Below are 26300 nucleotides of genomic sequence, written 5' to 3' on the forward strand. Positions count from 1 at the left end.
ATCCCCTTTTCTTCTGTGAGGCTAAACAAGGCAGAACATACATACGGGATCTGTGCTTTAATACATACTATTTCCAGAAAGAGAGACTATGTAGAAAACCCCATTGACTACTATGAGAATTCTGCTCACGTGGGTAAATATGGATATCCAACTGTCTAGGTTGCAGGAGTTCACTAATAAGAAAGAAGGTATAAGAAATCTGAAGAACAGAACTGTCTGAAATACTGTTGCTGCCGAAGACCATTTAGTTGACATTTATTTCCAAATATATTCTTGGAAGGAAATATCACCGAGTGAACACCCAGTGGATACATAAATCAAAGCAAGTGACTATAAAGATAACATGTACTACCCTAAAAATATTTGCTGACATTTTACATGTTCTGCTGGTGTAAGGGGAAAGTTCGTTCTTTCTTTTATTAAGTGAAAGCAGGTGCTTGTCAGGAATTTAACGGCTGTGGGAAACCCGATAGCAACTGAAGAAACTTTTATGTCTGTGTCCAGAAGCCTGGTGCATGTCCCCATTCTAACACCTATTGCTCTTTGTAGTTCTACAGATCTAACCTAAATTGGATCTCTCCTGTTCCAGCCACAGCTCTGATGCTCACCCATTGCCTCCTTCATTTTGTAGTCAGACACAACCCTGGCCTAGGTGTTAGGACCAAACACAGCTAAGCATCTCTGTTTGCAAAATATTTGGCACCCTACTGTTGTCTCAACCATACTGTAACTCTTCCTTGCACCAGAACTGAAATAAGCACCTTGAAACAAAAATTTTGGAGATTCTTAATAGGAAAACAAATAGGAACAGTGCAAAAACTGGCAGGATTTCAGGAACCAAACACCCGCATTTCTCTGCCTAGTTTTGTGCTTTTCTGTCTGTGCTAATTTTGCTCTTTCCATAGTATTCAATGATGTTTGCTTTTTTTGTGTAAATCAATCGCTCCAGCATCTATGGGACGAACAGCAGCTATATCTCTATGGCTTCACAGCTCCACAAATTCTTATAATCCATGCTGAGCTTTGCTTTGGCAAATTTCTACTTCTTTTCTGGTTTCAAACCCACTGTCTAACTGGTTAAAACATAATACACATAATCTGTTAAAACATAAACCAAATAATCTGTTGAGAGTGCACAGGAATGAACTTGGACTGGTTAATCTACTGAAGTACATCTGTTTACTTCTGTTCTGTATCTGATCCAGTAGAATCCAAAAAAGCAGTTAAGAGTGCAGGCTCAGACTTCTCTAATATCAGGGTGGATAAACTGAGCACAGAAAGGGATTACTCTGAAGATAAACTCTTTTTCAGGTAAAACCTAATGGATTTGTTAGGTTTTAGGATACCATCATGAACTGCAGAAACAGTATAGCGTGTGAGGAGAGTCTCCCGCTAGTAAATGATGAATTTCCAAGTTTATGCTAAGAATCAGCCCTTCCGCCTCTCTGAAACCATTCTGATTTGCTTTATCTTTCCACAGCACGGGCTTCTTCGCGGCAGGGAATCTGCTTTTAAATTATGTTTGAAAACTGCCACATAATTAGTAAAAATAGCAGTCACTTCGTTAGCCACTGCAGCATTTCCTGTCTCCTGCGCGATGCGATTCTTCAGACCCAAGAAGGAGAGAAGCTGGGAGCCTGCTGGTCTGTCACAGTCCCAAAGCCCAAGAAGGGTTTCTTAGCCTTCCTTCCGAGAAGGAAACTTACCTTTGCTGGATGCGTGGATCGGTTTGCACCAAGGGCAGGATGGCTTCCAGCACTTTGCTTGCGGAGCCCGGCAGCATCTCTAACACTTTCTTATCAACTGCCATTTTGTCCACAATAGTCTTAAAGTAGCGCAATGCACTGACGACCTCCTTCTCCTTTTCCTCTAGCCATGATACATTCTAAAAAGGAGGAAAAAAAGGAGAGAGAGTTGTTAAAACTTCAGGATTTTTAAGGGCAAGGTTACTTTATCTTACCTGAAGTACAGCGACACCAATCAGGTACATTCCACAGGGACGGGAAAAAAACCCTTCTACCACAAACACTTTTAAATTGAATTACTACTCTTTCAAAAGAACAGTCAGTGCACAATTGCACCCACACTTTAACTTTCTGAATTATGTGCATTCCAAATTGAAGGCTAATCTTAATCAGTTTTAGGCCAAGATTAACACTACTGATGACGTGAAGGGCACTGCTTTGAAACACACACCACAAACTGGGAGGGTGAAAGAAAAAAGTATACCTAGTGCAGACAGTAATGATAATGCAAGAAAGGAAGCAACAACTACTGATTTTAATAGAGTTGCCCCTCTGATACAATCAAAACCCTTAAGCACATCTCGCTAGCAAAAGGTCTTTTCAGTCAGTAAATGCAGTGCATCAGCTGAAGGGAAAAAGAAAAGAGGAGAAAACCCCCCAACACAAGCAGAAAAACTTCCAAACTCCAGAACAATCCAAATAGATGCCTCCATTTTCCTACCCATCCTTGACAGTTTCAATGACATACGTGGTGTTCACCCTTATTATTCTGGTTAATTCTGCTGACTCCAGTACGCCTGCTTGTATGAAAGCGGTCTACAGTCTTGTCTCTCCATTCACAAATAAAAAACTCCTTCCCGACCAGTCTCCAACCTCAGTTATTTTGCGATGCTGCTGGAAAAGGGAACTCACATGGGGACAGACTGTGAAAGCTAAGTTTTGGCATCAGTGAATGAATGTTGCAGAAGGGAACAATTCATTGGAATAAAGCTGAGTTGCGGTCACCAACTTCCGTGCCATCACCAACACTAGAAGAGGGAATTCAGAAGTGATACGTGATATCCTGATGGCACTCTAGACAGGGATATTTTCTTAAAGTTTACCAGAGTATGCCTGGAGGACTTTCAATGCCACAAGTAGTTCCTAAGTGAGGTTTAAATTAACTACTGAGCACTGCTAGAAAAGGAGCAGGGAGCTTAGCAGGGTCAGGTTTCATCCATTATCTCCTCAGTAAATGCAGCTTCAAGAATTAATGACCTATGGGCATTGTGCGCTCCCCATACTCTTGTCAGCCATTAAACTGCTGCTTTTCTGCACTATCAGGCCAGCAGTCCAAAAGGTTTTAGGAAGAACAATTTCTAGGCAGCACTGGTTAGTAATTTGGGGCCAGTTGCATAAAAGGATTAGAGTCCCAAGTTCCATCTAGCTCCAACTTTAGAAGTCGAAATCCCAACCCAAGATCTGCAAACCGCCCTGTCATTTTCCGTCTCATCTGGGAAGTGCCCAAACTCTGCTGCTGCTTCCTCTTTTGACAACACTGCTTGCCAGGCACCTCAGAACCTGAGCTGCCCCTCACAGCCACCTCGATGTCCCTTGCTGAGGAGCATTCTGGCAACTCGCTGATGTCAAAAATGACATTTCCCATTTTTCAGGCATGTGGCCTCACCACTGCACAGTTTACTACAGCATATGGAGAAGCTCAGTCCCTCCCGTGAAGGTTTTGCATTTCACGTGAAATGACCACACATTTCAGGGACGAGTGTGCCCATATATTCCCCGTGTGAATATGATTATGGCCCAGTGGTCAGAGCTCTCAAACAGAAGTGAAAAAATGTGGATTGCAGTTCCTGATTGTATTTCATTCAACAACTGTTTCCTGCAGAAAGACTTGCGACTTAATAGCTTAAACACTCTCCCGGTGCACAGGAGGGCTGGGCTTGACTCAGAGTTTGGGCTGAGAATGACAAGTGGAAACACAAATCCTTCCGCTGAGCGCATCAAGGCAAGCAGATCCAGCGACCGGACACTATTTGGGACCCAGCCCTTTTTTGCTCTTTGAGTGACGTTCCCTAAGAGCACGTTTTATGAATCCCTTTCTGAGGTCCAAAGGTATTGTATGTACGTGTGTATACACGTGCACACAAACACACCCAAAGAAAGCCTACACATCCTACAGAGGATTGCAGGTTCTGCTGCAAAGCTCAGATACATAAACGTCAGTTGTTGCTACAAGGCTGAAGTTTCTCGTGTTCAGTACTTTACTCACTGAGGCCTGAGAACAGCAGCAATAAATCTAGAGAAAGGAGTAATAACGTGGTGGGAGGGGTGGATATTAACCTATTCCAGTGTCTGCACCTCACAAGACTAATGATATTAAGTTCTTCCACCAGACATTTCAGCGTGTCCCTAAAGCCAAAGTAAACACGCAGTGGTACCCCTCTGGGTCAGCAGAGAGGACCTGAAGTAACTTCTCATTTCATTTCTCAGTGGAGGTGAACTTGCCCCAGCAGCTACCCCACCCCAGCGGGAGCGCAGATCGGTGACTGGGGGAGCTGCTGCGGCGGCAGGACCACTTGCTTCACCCATTTCCCTTTTGGGCATTAAATGAGACAAACAACATTCAGGAAAACATCGTCTCAGCTCCCCTGCCTGCCTGACGCATGCAGATGTTTTTGCACGATTTTTGAAGTCTTCCCTCAAATAATCGTTACGTATGCATCATGTGAGATACAGCCGACCCAGAAAGGGTTACAGTGAGCTGTACCGAATATACCTGATTACAAAAGCTGGAACAGTCCCTTTCCCCCTGCATTTCGGCAGTGAAAAACCTATTATAACTTTGCATACAGTGTTGAAAGACATTACTGTTCCTACAATATGACCTATGATAAGAATCAAAGACAGGGTCCGGAGGACAAAAGGAGGCTCTGAAAAAAGCTGCCCCTACGTTGTCCACATTTAGGTATAAAGGGGAAGGGGAGAAGAAGATGCCTGCATGGGTTGAGCATAAACTTCAGATTACACGTAGTGATTTTGCATTACTTTTTAGTATTGCTATTTCTGCTCTACAGTGATTATCCACTTCGAGAGTATAAAAATAGCATCTTAAGGACTTAAGAGGGAGGAAAGGATAATATTTGGTTTGTCAAGTGTGTCTTCTGACAGAAAATCTCCCGTTTGTCAACTGATGTCTGTATTCCAGTGAGAGAACCTGGTGACAATCCAGGCGTATCCTCCTCTCCACTCCCTCCCCACAAAGCTAACAACCTGACTACATCCAAATAATTCATCAGTTGGATAGTAGCTATTAAAATAGATATGGAATGAGCCAGAAACCAACAATATTTCACAGTGTAAAAATGTACATGGCTTAAATAATCATATACAATAATAAAAATTGTTGTGTTTTGTTTCCCAATATAAAAAATCCCTATCTGTACATAAAAATGTTTTACATGTTTAGCATGCCTTATCAGTAAATCCTCTTGTATTTATTTTTTTTAGGAAAAGAAAGAAAAGCAAAAACTTCACCTATTATTAACGTGCTTATATATATTTGCTATACTTGCATTTTGAAAAGGGCTCTTCATTTTCTAATTTATTTAATATGTGGTCACATATCAACTTAAAGGAAGGCCTCTAAATTATCTCAATATCCCATCCTGAAACACCATTGGAATTAAAAGCCTTCAAAGAGTACTCCCAGATTTATTTTTTTTATTTGTATTTTTTAGTAGCAGTCAGCAACACAAGGTGCTCGGCTCCCTAGAAAGCATATCCACAGCCTCCTGGGGAAAAAAGACCCTACAGCCTGGGAAATAGAAGCCTCATCATCTTCCACCTGATGGTGCAGAATAGCGTTAGGAAGCCCTGCAGCGACTTCTCCGGGTGTTAAGCACATCGCACAGCATAAGATAACTGTATCTCCCTGACTGCTGTCAGTAACGCTACAACAATCCTCAACAGAGATAATCTAAAAAAGTTTGCACGTCTGGTGCTGCACATTGGATGAGCCTTTCTACAACAACTGGGAAAGATTTTGAATTATCATAAATAACCTCGCCTGTTCTTAACTTTTGGCTTAGATTTACACTTGAAAACTGACTGCAACGGTATTATTACAGAGATAGTCTCTCTTCTACATAATCAGGTCACAACGGCAGAGGAGATAACACTTCCAGGTTTGCGCTGGGAAAGAGCGGTGACCTCATCTCTTAGAGGATTTGAAGTATTTTGGGTCTGAGGAACAGTGTGCTGGAATCAGCAGCTGCTTGAACGCATCTGTTTGACTCTCCCTGCTGACGTCGTCAGAGATTGAGCACATCTTTGGACCAGCTTCAAGGCTTTGCTTGCCTGGGTTTTGGGGTTTTTTAAAGGATCACACCCCAAACCCAGGCAGTTGTTTGGAAGCATAACCATAGGGTGTGCATGTGGCGAGGATGTGTCAGGCCATAAACTACATTCCATAATGAGATATTTAAATGCTTATGGAAGGAGGTCTCATCAGGCTCTCCAAAGTACATGCCTTGGTTCCTCTTATTTTATACTACACAGTGCCTTTTATAACTAACCATAAAGTAACCCTGAGAATCCCTGAAAAATCTGCAGAATTCCGCAGAGGACAAAGTCACGCACTGAAAGCAGGGCTGTGGATTTTGATAAACTGAGTATCTGCTTACTTTGTTCGCTGACTTCTCTGGTGTTTTCACTGTCAGGTCAGCTTGCTTTCCTTTCTTTGAAGGAGTTCTCTTTATTTTTGGTGAATGAAACTTGCCCTTCAACTTCATAGTGAACGAGGAGAGATGGGAACGCTCAGAATCTAGAAAGACACAGAAATGCGTTACTGGATTAGGGTAAATTTGTTGAAACCAGGGAAGTTGTGTCACAGCATTATCTGGAAGACCAGCCTATGAAAACACACTGCAACCATGTAAATTTATTGAGTGGAACAGGAAAAAAAAATAATAATTGTGGCTCTCTATTATGTTTCCAACCGCAATATCACCATCATTTCCTGCTTCCCCTCGGAGGCAGCAACGCTGCAGTGCAAAGGCAGGAACAGCGGGATTGCTACCGCTCCGCGCCTTGGAGAGAAAAGGAAAACCACCTCTCTTAAAAGCACTTATCTCCAGCAGATCCCAAAGTACTTTACAAAGGAGGTAATCGTCATCCCTCTTTTGCAGATGAGCAACCAAGTCAAGGGGATGAAGTGACTTGTTCACAGACCCCTGGCAGAGCAGAGCTCCTGCCTGTGTCCTGGCTGGGGGTCAGTGGGTGCGCAGGCAGGGGTCTGTCCTGTACCCAGGGCTGGTGGCTGCTTCAGGAAAGGAGAAAACAGCCCGTTGTAATGCCCGGCCCAGGCTGCTAACAGCATCACCTTTCAATGTGGCTCCATCTGAGCAAAAACGCCAGCTCTCGTCATTCGCAATGGGTTTCACTTCAAATGTACCAGACAAACTAGAGAACGGAGGAACCACTTCCATACCACGGCATCCTTGAAGAGGCTTAATTACAGAACCGCTCAACCCTTTTAAAAACTGTATTTTCATGTGTTTTTTGAATATCTGAAAGCAGAAGTCTCAAAGGTTTGCAATCATGCCACACGCAGACTTATTGTTGAAATATTTTTACCTGTTTAGCCATGAAGCTAAATAAAACTAAGCTGCCTTGTAGAGAGCAGTTTAGAATGTATTTTGAGCAAAGAGCACTTTAATAAATGAAGGTTTGAATTGCTCTCTGGTGACCCAGATAATTCAGCAGAAGATACCAAACTTGTCTTTAACTGCATTACCAAGAAAAGTAAGCAGTTTTGCTGTATGTTTCATTTTTCTTTTAGATTATTTGGGAATTGACTGCACGGGCCGTCATGAGTCAAACCGACACAGTGCCATGCATGCAGCACTGCACCACCTTGTTAGCATGCAGCCTGCAAACAGAAAAGGCTGCTGAGTCAAATCTAGCACCCAGAAGCTAAATACCACACTGCAGCGCAAACGCCGCTCCTCGTACTCAGAAATTACCTAACCACAGCTAGAGGGAAGGAACCTGTGCTTGCCTCCCCATAAGGGCTGTCTCCCTTTAAACTTGGTTTCCTGGTAGCGTGCTAAGACCCTGCCATTAACACCTTCACCAGAGCCAAAACTCTGGTTAGTTATGTTCTCTGGATCAAAATTTTGCAGGCATCCTATTAATGGAAGCTACATCAGCACCGATTCTAATCTAGTCTGGCTGCAGACCTGTTCTCCATTTACAGGAGTAAATGTTTTTCAAAGTTTTCTTTGTATCATGAAGTCCTGTTTAATGCACCGAGGAGGGAGGCACTAAAAACCTTGGTCACCGCAGATAAATCCAGACATATCAGTTGGCCTCTGAAGAATCACTTGCAGCAGCTGGCACCCTAACTTAGCAACAATTTACGTCATTGCTTTACATCCACAAGGGGATCTCCAAACCCTTAAAACCCCTCCGGCTCCACAGAGTGCCGAAGGTCACCACTGAAAGCAGTCCCTGGCTGCTGTGATAATGCTCTTGCGCTCCTACCCAAAAAATAATTTGTATTTATTTTGCACACGATATGAGAAGTTCTATATGTGCCTGTGCACGCACGCTTGCCAAGAGAAGTCACGGCTCTGAATTTATTTTTCAAGAACTGGCAAACAATTACAATAATTAATCTACAGGGAAACAGTGGTAGCAGCAACAAATTGCGTCTGGCTCCTCCATGGGCTGCAGTGAGATCCAAACTGCTCGTCAGAGTAAGAAAATATTCAATACGTAAAAAAACTCTTGGTTGCTTATGGTGATCATTTTACCTTGTAGGGACAAGAAATTTGGAAGGGAAAAAGATTTCAGAAGACTACAATTTCCTTTTCTCCTTCCCACCAGACATCCCCACCCACCTTTATGGGGCACGCACAGCAACAGCTGAACCCATGGGTGTGAATGGTCTGGGACCTCCAAAAGGACATGTCTTATCAGTGGAGAAAGTTTCTCTTCTGCTGACAGGAGATTCCCTTCACCACCACCACCAGCCTAACCATTTCCCTTCACTCTCTTTACCCTTCTGTCACATCAAACATTGAATCATTTGCACACCACACTCCGAGGGGACACAGACCTACAGAGCGAGGACAGCAGCAAGTGGCTGGAGCAGAATGGGAACTTCTTAAAATAGCACTAATGAAGTAAACCAGCTGACATTTGCAAAAATAATAAACATTATTGTTAGCCCTGCTAAGTCCTACTTTGAAGATCACAAATTAATGCAGCTTTTTACTACCTTGTCTTTCCATCTACAAGCATTTTCCAGATCTCATCTGCTCATGAGTTTCTGATGCATTTGCAGTTAAACAAATGAGTCAGAAACCAATATTCTCTTACACTCAATTACACTTAGCACTTAAAATAGCACTTTTCTTGTTCCAAGCACATTACAAACATCTCTTTCTCATCCTTAAACAGTTAGGTCTTAACCTCACTCTGCAGATGGGAAGCAGGCACAAAGGTGAAGCAACTTGTCTAACCAGAGCCGAGGGCGAAGCGGTGGCTCCAGTACAGCATCTCCATCAAACTGCAGGCCCTCCTCCCTCTCCCCATACTCATGAATCAAGTGGTGGAGCTACTGTGATTATGTTCAGTGAATGCCAACACACATTATTCGGCACGATGGGCTTTATGGTTTCCAAGCAGATACATCGTTCAAGTGTTATAAACAGAATTTGCATTTTAATGAATCTGGATGAAATGCTATAAAAGATGCTATAAATGCTATATATATATATATAAAAAATGCTAAAAAATGCTATAAAAAGTTGCACTTAAATAGGAAGGTATTCCAGCTCAAAGGTGTAACTCACCTAAGCTTTTACAGATGAAGATGAAACTCTCCTGTAAAAAGCACAGCTGAGCAAGACTTCCCAGACTGGTTACCATAGCACTGGTCGGCTTTGAGAAAGTCCCTTTCTTTACACTACATCCTAATTTAAATATCTAACGTGTGCTATGTCTGTCCAGTTTAAAAGTTCTAACAGCACAGCATGCCTTTACAGATCAAATAATTTGATAATGTACAGACGGAACCAGAAAACAGAGCCATGGCAGTGCTCAAACAGCTTCTCCTGTCCCTCTGCTCTTTCCTGCCCATCTGCAGTAACCAAACCCCTTAATGCAGCATTGAGGTTGTTCCTGAGCTTGGTAGTCTGCCCGCTGGAAATTGTTCTATCGTATTACCCTCGCCTCTCCGTGATGAATAACTGGCAGTGTTTAACTGGAGTCTCAGCACTGGCCTTCTGAACTTCTCTTTCTCCTTTCTGGTGGGCAGGAGGAGGGTACCCTGTACTTACTTCTATGCAGTGTCCAAATACTTATGAGTGTGAAAAAACAGGATAATAAACTCAATAGAGTGACTTCAACTGGAAGGGGGGGAAAAATAATACTGTTGTATCAAAGTGTTGCTATCTCAAAGGAACCACTGACTTTTGGCCCCCTCGCATTTCATCTCTCTGGATGCTCTGCTGCTGCACACAACAGGGAAAAAAAAAAATCCCTGCAGAATTACTTCACTACGGATTTGAGTTTCTTGATTTCTGACTGGAAGTTTTAATACGTCACTTGTTTCATTGCTAATTCCAGCCCCCCGTTAATGAGGCTCCCGCTCCGTTGTGCTTGAACACGCTCCAGCTGTTGAGTCACGGCCCTGCTCAGCTCTCAGGCTCGTCTCCCCCGGCCGGCACGTGTCTGGGGTCCGACCACACACGCAACACGAGAAAGCTCACGTTACAGCCCGCTCCAAGCCACCCTGCTGTCAGGGGTGGCCGGAGGGGTTTTTGGGCACCCCCCAAGCCCCCGGGGCCAGGGAGGCCATGGCTGGCTGGGAGCTGCCTGGTCCCCAGCGAAGCAGCGCTGCCGGCCAGTTTGCCGACAGAAAGCTAAATCTGGTGAGGAAAGAACTGCAGATTTTAAATGACAGAGGATTAAGAGGCACAAGGGAAGGCAGATAAATCAGCTTATGTATTTGTGGGCAAAGAAACTAGGCTGCTTAGGAGAAAGCCGGCAAGTCAAAGCCCAACGTTCATCGCTGCCATAGTCAAACGGTCACTTTCCACTTGGGTTCAAACAAACGCCAGAAATTAAGTCAAAACACGTGCACGCTGGTGAATTCCACCAACCTAACCCAGCAGCAAATTATTTACTTTAAAGTCAAAGTGAAAGTTCAGCCTTTTACAGAGCTCAGTCAGGGCAGACTTCCAAGCCGCCGGGTCCCCCTTGCTGGCTGCATCCCACGCCGGCTGTGCCGACCGGCACACGGTGGGCTTCAGAGATGGGCAATCGCCCCCGGCTGCCTCCGAACCCGCCGGGCATGCTTTTGACGCTACGGCACAGCTCAATGGCCAGCAGGCTCCAGCAGCAGGGATGTGCAATCCAACTGTTCAACTTGTCTAGTGATTGTATCATAGCAAACAAATTGAAAATAGATCTTTTTTTTAAATACCCCTCCCCCCAACTTTAGAATACGGTATCTTTTCTTTCCTTCACCTGAAAACCTAAACCCTAAACTCTCCATCTTCTCTCTCTCTGTACACGTTCACACACTGAAACCCTGCAGCTTTAGAGGAGACAAAGCCTTAAAAACGGGTTATAGTTCATTTTCCAGCTTGAACTGACTCTTGTGGCTCGTTAGAAAGAAAGAAGTGGACTCTAAAAATCTCATCCCACAAATGGTTCCCTTTTTAAAGGCCATTTGCGTCTCTGCTGGATGCACATATTTAAAAGCTATCAGATTAAAAATAACAGCAGACATCTCTCCCCATGTCATAACGAAGCTATTGTGCACATTTTTAATCAAGCGCTCCTGCCATTTATGCCACGAGTCTTTTGAAGGCAGAGGTGACTTACGTAATGACTTACACAACGATGCCCATTAAAATGGCATTTGTTCCCTTGGGCTCAGCTCCATCATTTGTGGAAGACAAAAGGCAAGTCGCAAGGCTTCAGCTAAACCCTAGCTGACAGGGACTTTAAGAGTTCTGAAGCAAAAGGAAAAAATAACGAGCAATAGTTCAAAATGACCTTTCGGCTCGGTGCTGCGCCGTGCTGCCCCGCCAGAGTCTGCGGGGCTGTGGCTGCGGCTCCGGCTCCTCTAGACCCAACTCTGCCGTCAGCAACATGGGAGAACAGGCGATTCAGGACGGACAGATGGGCACGCGAGAGCTTCCCACAATAACCATGAAGCATGCTGCAAAGCACAGATCTTTCAAGATTTTATATGTCTATTACTAGAATTCCCAACTGTCTTCCTCCCACCCTCTCCCTTCGCCTTAAGGCAAGGGCCGTTATCTGCTACATACTTGTAAGTACACAAGTCTGTGCGGCCTCTGCCCTGGCTAAAGCTTTTGGGCTCTCCTGCAACGCAAACTTAATGTAATAGTGCCTGACAGAAAATCAAAGCCTGTGAGCTTTGCAAAAATGTTGCTCTAACCTGAAACTCCAACAGCCTCTCCCGACAGCGGAGTTCCCCTGCAGAAGAGCTGGCAGAGCTGATGCAGGAGGAATGATGGGAAGGTCACCAGTGGGCTGTGGGCAACAGAAAGCTACCACAGGGGCACTTTTAAAAAGAATTTTAAATAATTTTGTGGTGGAGGGCATCTGTGTCTTTCTTGCAACAAAACATTCAAGCTCGCTAGTGTGTAACTATGAGGATGGAGAGGAAGCGCTGGGCTTTCAAAGAGGGTTGAAGAAACAGCTGAGGAGAACCCCAGATACGTTCTCGGTCCTTTCACACCTGCAATGTAACTCAGCTCTCGCATTACGCAGCAAACAGCCTCCTGCGATACTTCACGCCCTCCTTCTCCAGAAGTCCTGGGGATGTTTAGAAGTCTAAAAATGCTGATATGCAGCACTTGTGCAGTGCTGTATGTTCTCAAAAGGATGAACTGGGATCCTGAATACAGAAAAGACAGAACGTGACAGAACAGAATTAAAATATCCCTTTTAAACATCTGAACATCTTCTGTAGCATCGTGGATGCTACAGAAGTCTCTGAACTACCACTTCCATCTCCATGAGTTTCCTCAACGTTACCCCCAGAAGCTGAAGCAAAGAGAATTTAATCAGAAACAAACAAACAAAAAGACCCAGTAGAGGATCCAGAAAGGGAAAAGAAAAAAAAAAAAAAAAAAAAAAGGGAGGGTCCGGTGTCAATCAGGAAGTTTGCCCACCCTAACCTTTGTACCTTAGGTGGAGCTGTTTGTAAGTTGCTCCAAGTCCCTCTCCAGGGAATGCGTTTGCTAGGAGAGCCGCCAGGTTTTAGAGGAAAACGGTGGAGGAAGGGCAGCTCGAGAATCAAACAATCATTCTTGAGCGCTAAAGAAACTTTTCCTTTAACATCACGTCACCTTGGAAGCAGCCAGCATTTGGGAGCGGAAAGACCGACTGCCCTTTTTCTTTTTTGGCAACATTACAGTGAATGAGCATAAACCAGCGAGCATTAATGATGTGCAATGACAGCACACAAACTTCTATGGAAAAGGGAGGCTCAGTTCCCTCTCAGCTGGCCAGGCAATGCTCACTGACTCACAGGCTTCATTATTTTTATGCCGCCCTCTGGGGCCTCCAGAGGAAGCAAAACATTTTTATTTGTCAGAGAGCACATTTTTATTTTGATTTTTTTTTCTTTCTAAGCAACCATGAATGAGGCATCTCCAGCTGCAGCAACCTCATGTGGAAAGAGCTCACAGTGTTTGCAAGGGAATTGGGAGGCACAGAGGGCAACTTATCAATTCAGCCACGTCTCCTGACTGCAGCAAAAAGGATTGGGTCAGTCAACAACATTAATTTTACGGTGCATTAGTACTACAGCTCTTCTTCCTTCCAGCTTCATATTTGGAAGCAAATCTTCAGGCTGCGAGAAGATGCACCAGACCAAGCAGCAAGTTCAGAGCAGCTGACCAGGTTCCTTCCTAGTCCTCTTTTAGCCTGAAGCATTTCAGAAAAGACAAATCTCCTTGCATACAGACACATAAACCAGGAATCCTTTAGCTGCTGAAAACTCTGCAGCAATGTCACCCAACCAATTTACAGGGGGGAGGGAAAAAGAAAAAGAAGGCACAATTAATTGAACAAGGAGGGATTTAAGGCAGTAGGACTCTGCTGCCCAAGTTCAGTTTCCTCCAGCAGACCAAAGCTGGCTTTGAGACTTCTTTTTGAAAAAGATGGTGTAATTTATTGATAAGCAGCAGACAGGGCTTTTGCTCTGTTTTATCTGATAGAAAGGCGCTCCAGCAGATTGGTCTCATATCAACTCACAAGCAGAAACGTTGCCGTTCACCGAATCGCTAGCAAACCTTTGTGCGGCATCTGGTGAGTCTCTGGTAATTTCCCATTTAAGTACTGATTTTGAACAGCCCTGCAAGCCCGAGAGAACTAATGGGATTACAACACTGGTAACATGACTCGTAACTCCCCCTGTGCCAGCAACACTAAAACAACAAGAGAGTCAAGTAGCCTCCAACATCAACATGACTGCTGTGGTCCACGCTCACTCTGCTCTACACATAAAAGCCACCAAGGTTGTTAACTAAACATTTAATTTTAAAGGGGAAAAAAATAATCCAGCTACAAGGCATAGCCTCTGCATTACTTCAGCAAGCAGCTCTGAACGCAGAAATTGCAACGGTTGCGAGGGAATCTGTTGAATTGCTCTGTTCACCAAACATGACTTAATATGGGGTCCGTGGGCATCCCCACTTGTCTAACAGCTTTATGAGGATATAGTCATGACAGTGATTCAGACATCTAAAAATAAAGCCCTGAAGGCAGAAGTATGTGCACGCACTACCTGAGTCACTCCAGGCTGTAAGGAGCATGTGAGCCAAAGCTAATTCCTTTCATTCACATTGCTGCCATGGCCAAGCAAAAAGCCTTGTCACTGAGCTCTGCTTAAACCCTTTCTCCCCTCCTCTCATTTTACTTGAGCGCATTTAGACTCTTTCCACATTGAAAAACCTTTGCCAGACTTGGGTTTCAGTCGCACGGCTGTCAGCTTTGAAACTCAGACCTGAAAGATTATAACCCGATGTTGCTGAAGCTGTTTATCCATCTCCAAGGTGACAGAATGTCGTCACTGGCACTCTGCGGGACAGCAAGCAGAAACACATTATTTTAGATGCTTTAGGGAAAAGCCTAATTGCTCACAACCTGACCACAGGTTTAACAGCTGAAAAACAAGGTTGTAAATGAGAGTCTTGACTTTGCATCTGCCCCACAGCACCAGTCTTGAATGAGAAAAACTCAGCCCTCTTTCATCCTCAGAGCGTAACCTCAGCTCTCATTCATTAGGTGATGGAAAAAAAAGAGAAGCTGGCTCGGATCTGCCTGACACAATTTCCAGTTGCTTTGGACATTACTAATTATAGTCATCTTTATTTTTGACCTCTGATTACAGACTCTTTGCACATTCAGTCTGAATTGTAAAGCTAACCCCCTCTTTTCTAGTAGGCTTGGGAGGAACCTTGTACCCTGCCCAAAGGCCACCGCCCACACTCATCTGAGCTGAGCGCAAGAAGGAAGATCAAAACATGGAAAGCATTTGCTGAAACATGCTCAATTTTATTTCCTTCTTTAGCAAGTACCATAAATTAAGGGCAGCAGTCCAGGTGAGAGTGTGATGTAAGCTCTTTTCCATGCCTGTTAAGAGATGAGCTAACTTCTCTGCACGGAAGCCTCATTTCTCACTGTTCCAACTAGCACCGTATCCTCGGGGCTCAGATGCTGAAAAGCAGATATTCGGTTCAGTAAGATTAAACATGTCTGCACAACTCCAGCGCACCATGCTGGGGGCTCACATCTCCGCAAGAGAAAGAAAAATGAGTTTGAGGAACCAGGCCAGCACTATCTCCTAGAGATACCAGTGTAAACTTCCCTAAGATTGCTTACTCAATAGAACAAGGCTCCACAGGAGGGCTATGCAAATCACTGAACTTTGAAGTCCTACTCTAGTGCTGCCCCAAAGGGGCAGCTCTCTATCTCAACATACAGACGAGCACGCGTGCAGTGATCCAGCGGCACTGGAGGTGTGAAATTTCTGATGTAATCAGGTCGAAGCTGCTTTTGCATTATTGTTGTACTGCTTACACAAAGGGTTAAGAAGCTGCAGGCCATATCCTCAATTCCATACCCTATTCTATACCTGATAGGATCTGCAACCAAACCACCAGGTTTATTGCCTGCCTACAGGCACTAGGAAATTTTAGTCTTCTATAAGCACAATTTGAAACATCAGTGCCTCCAGCAAGGGGAAACCAAGATGTTAATTGAACTGAACAGCCCAGGAGGGAGAGGAAATACTAGCCCTCGTCTTTGTTAGCTGTAGGATTAGCACATCCCTATACCATCACGGCAGGAAACATGGGGTAGCTCACGGAGTCTGAGACGTCTATCTTTTACTCTACTGCACATAAACATTAAAATTTACTTTAACAGTAAACAATTCTTTGTGACAACTCTCTATTTTATGCCGTCTCCTCATGCCTGAATTAAAAGCGCCTGGTTACATCGCTCCTACAGACAGGTTTCAAGAAGAAGGCATACTGCTACAAACACCCATCTTCTCAGAAAATCCCAGCTTTAAAACAAACAAACAAAAATCTTTAAAAAGATACAGAACAAAAAAACTTCTGCAGCAGCAAACCATAGCAGATCTGTACAAGCGTCACCAGAAACACGACGGGAAGCTGAAGCAATCCATGCAACATGACCGAGTCTACTGAAGACTTGTGGCTTCAATAGCATGGAAACAGCCACCAATATTTTACTCGTTCATTTAATGCTGAATAAAAAGCAGCTATTCCCCAGCTATTTCAGAATATTAGGCAGCCTAACGCAGTGACAAGTTTGGAAGCCCACTTAACAAGGGGATAGCTGAGCCTGATTTCTTTGGAGCTTAATTCTTTGCTGGCATGCAGCGTTATTTCTTGTATCATCCCGGCTATCTGTATTTAAACAGTTATTGTTATCTTTTATGGAAATTACCAGAAGTGGGCCCTACTAAGAATCAGTTTCTATTTTTTAATGAGGTTCCAGTTTACTGATACAGGAAGTTGGCCTACGTTCCAAGAAGAAACGCCTTCAACTGGGTGATAGCTAAAGGGAGCTAAGCTGAGCCCGTATTTTACCAAAAACAAAGTTGAACCTTATCTCAGCATCTCTTTACAATCCTGCTGAAACAGTTCTTTTATCACCGAATAAATCTTGGTGAATTAACAGCTACTCAAGTGAGGTTTTACTAACAGCCTGTTTGCTCATGGCATCGCATCCCATGGAGAGCATGGCATCAGGATTCAAAAGTGAGATCTTGCCCAAGAGCCAAATGTGTGCCACACGAACGCATTCAAAGACCACAATCCACTCCATGTGAAAAAGCGCATTGTAAAACCCTGTGCCCAGATTCTGTGGCAAAGAGAACTTAGGATTCTATAAATAAGAAATAATTTTGTACAGTCTTTATATTTAATTTTGTTTTGACGAAGCAGCAAAACCACAACTGCCAAAGCTATTTAAGTCACTGCAACACAAATATGCGATTGTGCGGCGATCCTGCCGTCCAGCCCTGAAAGGTGAATCAATACTAATTTCAGCTTGTGGTACACTGAACAATACTTTGGGAGCTGAGGAGGTCCGTTTGGAAAACAGCAACAGTCTGTAATGAGACATTTCAGCTCCATGAGGCCCCAGGACATGTGGCGCTTGGTCCGGGCGCTTGGTCCGGCAGCCCCGGGAGGGCTGCGGGTCGGGTCCCCAGAGCGCTGCCTCTTCGCTCCCGCTAAGCCCGGTGCTTTGTCGGAGCTTCAGTGTGATTAACTCCATGCTCTTTAACTGGCAAAAACGTTCAATAACCTACTGCTTTCTGCAGCGGTTTTAGCAGTCATAGCTGCTTGGACTCAGAAAGACATAAAGTTTATAAAAATACCTTTGGTGCCATTATTAGAAGTGAATACCTCCCAGACCTTCTGTGCTTAATATTATCAACTGGTAACGCACAACCACCCTGCACAAGCCTCATCCCTGTCGGATTGAGTCTTCAACTGGGTGCAGCCAATGAGTCAAAAAATTACACTGCAGTAAAGCAACAAGAAATGCTGTAAACAACTTTCAACTAATAAACAACCACCTATAATGTTGCAGACACAGAACTGACTTTGTACCTACAATCCATGTTTATTAATATTATTTTGGAGTATAAGAAGCATCTCGTACTAAGCTTTGTGGCAGCCCAGTTAAAAAAACCTAGCTCTGTAATTGGTGTCTAATATCACATGAGCTAAAAAACACCTATGCCCAAGAGATTATGTGTCTGAGACTCTGCAATAACAACAACAACAAAAAAAAAAAAAAAAAAAAGAGGGGCAGACTGGTAGTCCCACAGACCTTTCTATTTTCTCTATTCTTATCTGAAAACTCCTGCGGGGGGTGGGAGGAAAAAAAAGGAGGAAGAGGAGATGGAGTGCTGCTCGGCAGAAATAGCCGTGTGTTGTGGGAGGGGGTTGAGAGGAGCTGAACACTGCAGCCATTGACCGCAGGACCTCAGCAAACATCTGCTCCCCCACAAGGAACATTTCCAATCTGAGCTTGGACTTCATTTATCTTACCATGTGTTTTGGGGAAACTTCCCTCTCCTTTCTAACCTGTTTACAAATTTACACAACAAAATCGATTCGCCTCCCTCCCCAAACAAACAAGTAAGTTTTGCCTTTTTTCCCTCTGTGTACTCATGAACTCCAGTCTGAAGCTCAGCAAATAAACTCTCAGCTACATCTACTTCTAAACTGCTGATTTCTGTAGAAGAATGACAGATGGAAGAGATGTCTCCTGCTTCATTTTTGGCAACTCTGCAGTCAGGGAAGTCTGAATACAGTAGATGTGTCATCATTCTTCATTAACCCGAACACCAGCTATGTATCTATTGCAAAGAGTGCAGAACATGAAGATGTCTCAAACAAATCTTGGAAAAGACATTTGACTTGGGAAAACCCGCTTCATTAAAATGTGTTCAGAGTCCTCAGTTCCTCCACAGACGGCATCTATAGTCTAGATGACTTTAAACAATACGCAGCATTTCCACGTCCATCCTGATACCACACACAAGCCATTAGTACAAAACACCCTTAACGGCTTGAGTGCTGCCGTTTGATAAAAAAACCCCGACACTATATATAGCAGGCACATTGTTAAATTATGAAACTGAACTCATTCATCTAGAAACTTTGAAAGATGCCCCTCACAGAAGACATTTTCAACAGGGATTCAAATCACTTTTAAAAGAGAATTCAAAATATATAGAGAAAACCATGGAATCACGGAGTTTTCAGAGTTGGAAGGGACCTCTAGAGATGATCTAGTCCCACTCCCCTGCTAAAGCAGGATTGCCCAGAGCACATTACTCAGGACTGCATCCAGCTGGGCGGATCTTGAAAATCTCCAGAGAAGGGGACTCCACAACCCCCCTGGGCAGCCTGTGCCAGTGCTTTGGCACCCTCACCGTAAAGAAGTTTTTCCGTGTATTTGAACGGAACTTCCTATGTTCTAACTTGTGCCCATTACCCCTCGTCCTGTCACTGGGAACCATTGAAAAGAGCCTGGGGCTCCATCCTCCTTCAGCCCACCCTTTAGATACTTAGTCAATGAGAATTGATTAAGTAATACTAAATACTTCAATTCCTCAAGCACAGTCAAGTTAATTTGCCATTCATTGGAAGAGAACAGAGCAGGTGAAGAGCTGAGCTGGTCTTTTGGCAGCTGTACGAATCTATACATTCAAGGATACCACTTGAAACTGTAATACATCAGTAATTTACCATGATAAAATGTACCAACATTCAAAGCCTTACAGCTCAGACTTTATAAATGAGAGGGCTTTTCCATCCAGGAAAGTTAATCCAAATCAAGGTGAAGGTTGGAAACTCACACACAATATTCCCAATTAACTCCCTACGCAGTTTTACTTTGGAATAAGACTGTCCACTTGCAAAGGGGATTTAGCTAATTAGAAGCCAAATTGGCAGCAAAGGGAAATATTTAGGGATAATTCTCATATATATGGGAACCTGTTTCTCAGATAAAGTTCAGCTTTGTCAAACAGAAGTAGATGACAAACCTCCATGGAGGAGATTTTTCTTGTAGTCACTCTCCCCACAAGCCAGTGTCCTGTTCTCCAAATTGTTAGTGTCTTTTTTCCTTTTTCCCAGCTGGTAGGAGTGGTTTTATTTTGTAATGTTTATTTCTTTAAAGGACATTCCTCTGGTATTATAAGGAATCAGGAAAGCAGAGAAACTAAACCTGTTCCTCCAACAACATAAACCCAACATTTTCCATTGCAAAGCAGAAATTCCTGTTTTGTGCTCTCCTGTTAAGAATTGGGTCTGCATTTGCAAACCAACCCAACAAAGAAGTGCCAGCTACATTGAAATACTCTGTCATTCACAAACCCAGTGGAAGGCAAGTCAACTGTAGACCTAGGAGCAAAGCTCTAGGCTTACATTTAGGCAACAGTCTAATCAAAGCTTAACCTAGCACATAACAGGCATGTAGTTTTACATAGGAGTTTACAGAATATCTCTTTCGCCCCTTTAATGTCAGAACTGTCACCTCTGTGCCTCTGAAATGACTGTGTGATGGGTTTTCATTTTACACAGCCAGAAATTCATGGCACAAATGGGTAAGAGGTCAGGATTCAGAGCAAGTGACGCTTGCTATCAGTCACGTGAAACACTAATGCAGAACAGAGGCAAAACCATGTCAATATTGGCAGAAGACCTACCTGGATGATGGCAGCTCAATTCTTGATGTCACCGCAAATGGCACTGAAGGACAAATGGACTAACCATGATCCTGAAGCTACATAATATTCCTATAATCAGCTTGAAACGCACTGCCAGTCAACGGGCAGCAGATCGTAAACAGTTTGGTAGAGCTGTCCAAGCAACAATCAGGTTACTGTGAAAGAAATGACCAACATTCACAGCAAATAACGCAACATAACCAATCTCACCATCCCTAACAAGCTCTCCAGATTTAACAGTACGAACGCTTACAGTCGCTTTCAACATTTCAAACCGAGAAACCACTCCTTCATATTCTTAATTGCCTCCCACAGCAAGACAGACCAGGATTTGGAGTCTCCATGAATTCTTAGTAGTGGAGAAGTCATCCCATAAATTTTCTAACATTAAGTCTACAAGGCTTATTTTATAAAATTACTAGCCAAACCAGAGTCTAATAATGAGATGATCTATTTGGAAATAATATTTTGCTTGGAGGAAAAAAAAAAAACCACCATTTTAATCTATAATACCCATAAATCATTTTATTTACAGGGTACAGCTTGGGGACTCGGGGCCAATCGCAGTGACAGAATTTCTCTTCTATTTGCACCATGTCAGCAGCTGCTCTCTTCATGTGAAAACAAAAAGCTGCCCAAGGACATTACGGCACTTTCACACCCTGAACCCCCTATATCCCAAAGAGTCTGCCTAGATCAGTTAGTTCTAAGCACACAACATTTGCATTTCCTACCATTTTAGTATTGAAAGTGTTTAGCTGAAGAAATGACAACGTTGACTGTTAGAGTAGCTCTTGTTCAGCTTCAAACAAATTTAAAACATTTATTTGAAAAGGTGAAGTCAAATGCTCTAAGACTTCTTTCAAGAAAGTGATCATGCAGCAAAATGATAGGCACACAAGGTGAACACCAGAAAATACAGTCAAAAGTACACCCTCCTCTCCCTAGACGTGTTCCTACTGTTCAATTATACTGTGGTAGACATAGTTTGTTAAAGGATTTTCACATGCCTAAGGAGCCAAGTCTGGCAGTGATTTTTTTTTTTTAAATTCAAATAAACATTTTACTGCTATCTATACATAGTGCTTTTAAAGAGAAGATCTGATTGCACTGAATTACTGTATCAAGAAAGATTCCTCTCCAAGGTAAAAGGTAATAGCCAAGCATGAGAATAGTCACAACAGGAAGAAGACAAATTATATTCCAGATATGAGAGCAAATGACACTGCTTTCAAAGCATGCTAGGGGCTATGCAGAGCCCACTTATTGCAGATAAGAATTCAGATTGAATTTTGGAGGTCTAACCTGAAATACAGAGTCATAATACTCCTGGGGGTAAACAGCTCCAGAGAGCATCGGTGCTACAGGAGGCGGCTTCTTCTACCAAATTACCATCCCTCTTACTTGAATTCACATCTTCTGGTTGTGTATTAACACAACAATCTTGTATTATCTTAACCTCAGTCTATCATTTTACCTCCACAGAAGCACAGGCCACAAAGGGAACTCCAGGGTTCAAGCCCATTCTCTTGCTGGATCATAAAAATCACAGCGTAACCATATCACACAAAAGGTCACCCACTGGGACTTGATGCAAAACAGGGAAAAACAAAAAAAGGAAACCAAACAAGGAAACAAAACAAACAAGGAAAATCCTTAAACAAAGAAGGAAAATCTTTGAAATCATCAAAATCATCAGTCCGTTCACTTAAGCACTGTTAATTCATAACGATTTGATTCTTACAGCTAGTTCTACATTTTCAATAAACTGTGTCATTTTATTTAAAAAATACAACCTACATTTGAATTTCTGAATAAGAGCACAGATGTACCCAACGCTTTGCATATTAAATATGTGGCTTTATAGTAGCTTAAATTTCACACGTGCCCACTATTTCAACGGTAAATCTGTTCTGACATTGCTTATTGTTACAGGATCTAAAAAATACGGAGACACAGAGAGCGCCTAACATGCGAGTTCTGACAGCAAATAGGCTATCTGCAGAGAGGCTCAACAGACAGCGGAGGAAAAAAGAGGCTGATCAGTCATCAGTCAGACTCTTTTTAATCAGGTTGAAACACTTTGCTGCGGAGAGGGGGGTTCAATCTCTGCAATCCACATTCCCATCGCTCATGCTGCTTTCTTAATTAGCAGCAAGTGGACAACAGCTGTCAGTAGCCTGGAGGCCAGAAAGTTATCAGCAAAAAAGGGGCACAAGTTAAGGAGAGAGACATGGGGGCAGCCACAGAACAGGTCTGTTAAATGCACGAGTGGTCGATACATGCAAGAGATCTGGCCGCAGCCAAAATGGCATACTGACACACGGCCCTGCAAAGTGACACCGAGAGGACACTCTTCCTGCCGGCCTTAGCCTGGTTGTTTTAACATATGACTAACTGCAATTGAATTTTTTTTTTATTAGTATTCCCATAACAGGAAAATTTAAACTTGAGAATAGAAGGAAATGGGAAGGCCATCCTATCATCTCGATGGAAATACATGGGGGTCAACTCAAAGGCCGGGCACAATAAAGTCTTCAAGACTGTTCCTGAGGTTTTAAGCATAAAAGTTGAAGCACAGGAGAAGGGGGTGGTGGAAGATCTTTTACTTAAACAGAAGAGAGAAACTAGCAGAAGATACAAACTTGATTAGAGAAAACTAGAAGCCATAACCTTAAATAGCACGAAAACCAAAAACTGTACTCAGTCATCATTATTTGTGTATTAAATCCTATGAGCCCAAGTCACTGGCCCAAGTCACCTTATTGTGCTACATACTAGACTAATGTGGATCAAAAAGAAGTTTCTGTCCTAAAGACGTGATACCCTGATAAGCCATGTGCTTATCTGACAACACAACTCCCTGACTCTCTGGATGATCGTGAGTCTCCAGATGATCAAGAGATAAAATGATTGCTTCCCTGTTCGTGACTACTGTCACTCATGGCAATGGGGGAACTCAATGCAACTGTAAGCAATAAAATGAAGTATTAAAATTTCCCAATGCCCATTTGTTAATGAAAAGTTGCCATCACCCTAACTCCAACTTCAAAAAAGCCAGGCTTCTTTCAAATTTGGCTTTAACCTACTCAGAAAGCATAGACTTGGAGCAATTTTCTGAGGCCTGTCTGGCAGGCTGCAGTTCTGACGGTTCTAAATATATACCAGCTTTCTGTGCTTGAACCTACACAAGGGAAGCTGGGCTGAAGATGGAAGCATTTCCCCGAGCTGCCAGTAGACTAGCAACACATTTAAAAACCCTCATCAAATTAAGTGCTTAATTACAACTCAGACTTTGAGACTCTGGAAATTAGGATAATCTTCTGGGAAGTTTATTAGTCTCCTGCAAAAGAAATTGCAACATATAAGCCAAAAAAAGCACAGAGCTTGGAGAGCATTAGCCCATCAAATCACACCTTGTACTAGACTCCTCACCCTAATTCCTGGAGAATATGAGGTGAGATCTGTAATTTAACTTCAGATTCTTCAGCCTCAGTGAAAGATTAGGATCAACATAACCAGGAGGCTAAATAACGAACAGCAGTCTCATGTAAAAAGTTGAGAAATGTTTGTTGAGAAGAGTTGATGGAAAGGTAGCTCTGCATGGACCTCCTCACACTTGACTTGGTGAATGTACTAGAGGCAGTGCCACAAAGGGCACTGCTTGGAGAAGATCTCAACATAGCCATTCACAGCCACCTAAATTTGCCAGCAAATCATGGCTACAGCCTTGCTGGCCTGCTCCGTTCCTCTAGGTGGCATGCTCTGTGCACGCAATATTACCTGCATCTTCCCACAAATGGAGAGATGCCACCACTACACAGCACTGCGTCTTCCACTCTCACTACATAATGAGATCTCAAATGCCTTAAAAACATGAACTAACAAACCACTCGCATGGTATACAGCTCCGGTGATAAACTGAAAAGCACACAGAAGCTTACGGAGAAGTAGACATCATCTGACCAAAGTAACAAGTTAAATCATACCCATAAATTAAACAAGGGCAGAAGTTGTACTCGCTATTCTCACCTCACTACAGAGAGCACTTTTTGTCACCACCCATCATGAAGTCAAAAGTACAGAGTAAATGCTTGCATAATGCTCTAAAAACGTAAAGCTCTAGATACACACTAAGCCTTACACATTTTCCTTTTTGATTCATGAAATCATTCCATCAAGGGAAATTGAATCTTGTTCTCAAAATAAGCCAGAACATCCCATATTTCCCATTGCTACCACCCTTATGAGCCATGGCCTGAGAACCACGTCCAGCAGCAAGAGAAGCTCTACTGCTTGGGAAAGACATGTATGTGTGCCTTTTTGCTGTGGCATACATACCACTATCTGTACATCTCCAGGACAACCCCGCCGAATCAAAACCGTGTGACACAGGCTCTTAGACAGGATGCACTACAAGCAACATGAGTGTATGCGTCAAAAAACCTGCAAACTAAGAGAAACTAATGGCAGTGAGAAGAAGAAATCGTATCCTGGTATCAAAGACAACAAGGAACAATACAAAATGAAAAGCAATTCAAACACAGAGCTCAAACGTAAAAGGAAGTAAGTAACTGAACTTGGGTTGGAAGTATCTCAGAAGCTGAGCTAGGAAACTATGACATTGTGTTCTCTTGTACAACACATCAGCTATAGGTGGAAGGGTTTTCCCCCTCAGCAGCTTATCTCTGCATGCTCAGCTTCCAGACAGGTTCACATTTGCAGCGCAGTAGTTGTTGACTACTCTTTTTTTTGTGAGCCAAAGGTCAGCAGGTCTGCTGCTACAGCCACCCGAAAGCAGGTAGAGTCCAGCGGAGCCCCGAGCCTCCTCTGCTGCTCACAGCTGGCACTGATCAGACGTGTTTGGACCAAAATAATAATTTATTTTCCCAGAAAATATCAACTACAGAAATTAAATTAAATGTCCATTAATTCAAAACGAGCTTTTTGGTGGAAAGCTATGGAAATCTATGTATCAGTCTCAACAAAAGTCAGCTCTGTGATTAAGAACAAAGATAGACTATCCCCCAAAAGCCCCAACTTACTGATTAGGAAACTCAAGATGGGGAGAAGACTGCATTTCAAGCATGTGCCCTGTCTAATACAGGCCTTGGTAGAATTCCAGTCTATATAAAACTGGTGCTACAATGCTAGGAAATGCTAAAAGCCATGGAACTGGTTGAGATGCCTACTTATAGAGACAGAAACTGCTACATCAACTCAACATGGGATAAATCAAATAAAGTTGTACCCTGGAGCAAGAGTCTGGGGAGTGTCCAGACAAGCCTTTACAAATATTAACTAGCCTGAAATTAAATACCTCTCGGTAAACTATCCTACAGACTTTGATACCATAAGAACCAGAAACTTTTTCCAATATAAAATTCCAAGCAAGTGAAACTATGAAAGCAGTTCTTGATACAGCTTAATCACACTTTGGTGCTGACGATTTAAACTTGTGCTGCTTCCTACTGATATTAAAGCTTTCACAAGATTTTTCATATGGCTTACTCATAACGAACAGCTGCTCTGGCAACTGCTGGAGTCAGCATGTACTTCCTGCCTTGAAAAAGAGTCATCAATATATCTCAGTATAGAAAACCATACTGTCTTCAAAACAATTCACGATAGGGTTAGATATCAACTGGCTACACGCCACCGACACTCCCTTAAACAATGGTTACACCCTCTATACAGCTAAAAATGAAATAGCTGAAAGGGAA

At 43.1% G+C, this 26300-nt stretch overlaps 1 protein-coding gene across 1 annotated transcript in view; it reads right to left on the reverse strand.

The window, feature by feature from the left end:
- The window catches only part of RAPGEF1 (Rap guanine nucleotide exchange factor 1), an 89866-nt gene that overhangs the window by 50151 nt on the left and 13415 nt on the right, over window positions 1-26300 (reverse strand). Inside the window, exons 2-3 of the mRNA XM_082492723.1 lie at window positions 6425-6564; window positions 1707-1885 (exon numbers count right to left, since the gene is read on the reverse strand). Coding sequence (XP_082348849.1) covers window positions 1707-1885; window positions 6425-6564 — 319 coding nt within the window. The remainder of the gene's footprint in view (window positions 1-1706; window positions 1886-6424; window positions 6565-26300) is intronic.

The sequence above is a fragment of the Vanellus vanellus genome (genome assembly GCF_965231255.1).
Source record: "Vanellus vanellus genome assembly, chromosome: 18".
In the NCBI taxonomy this organism is placed as follows: domain Eukaryota; kingdom Metazoa; phylum Chordata; class Aves; order Charadriiformes; family Charadriidae; genus Vanellus; species Vanellus vanellus.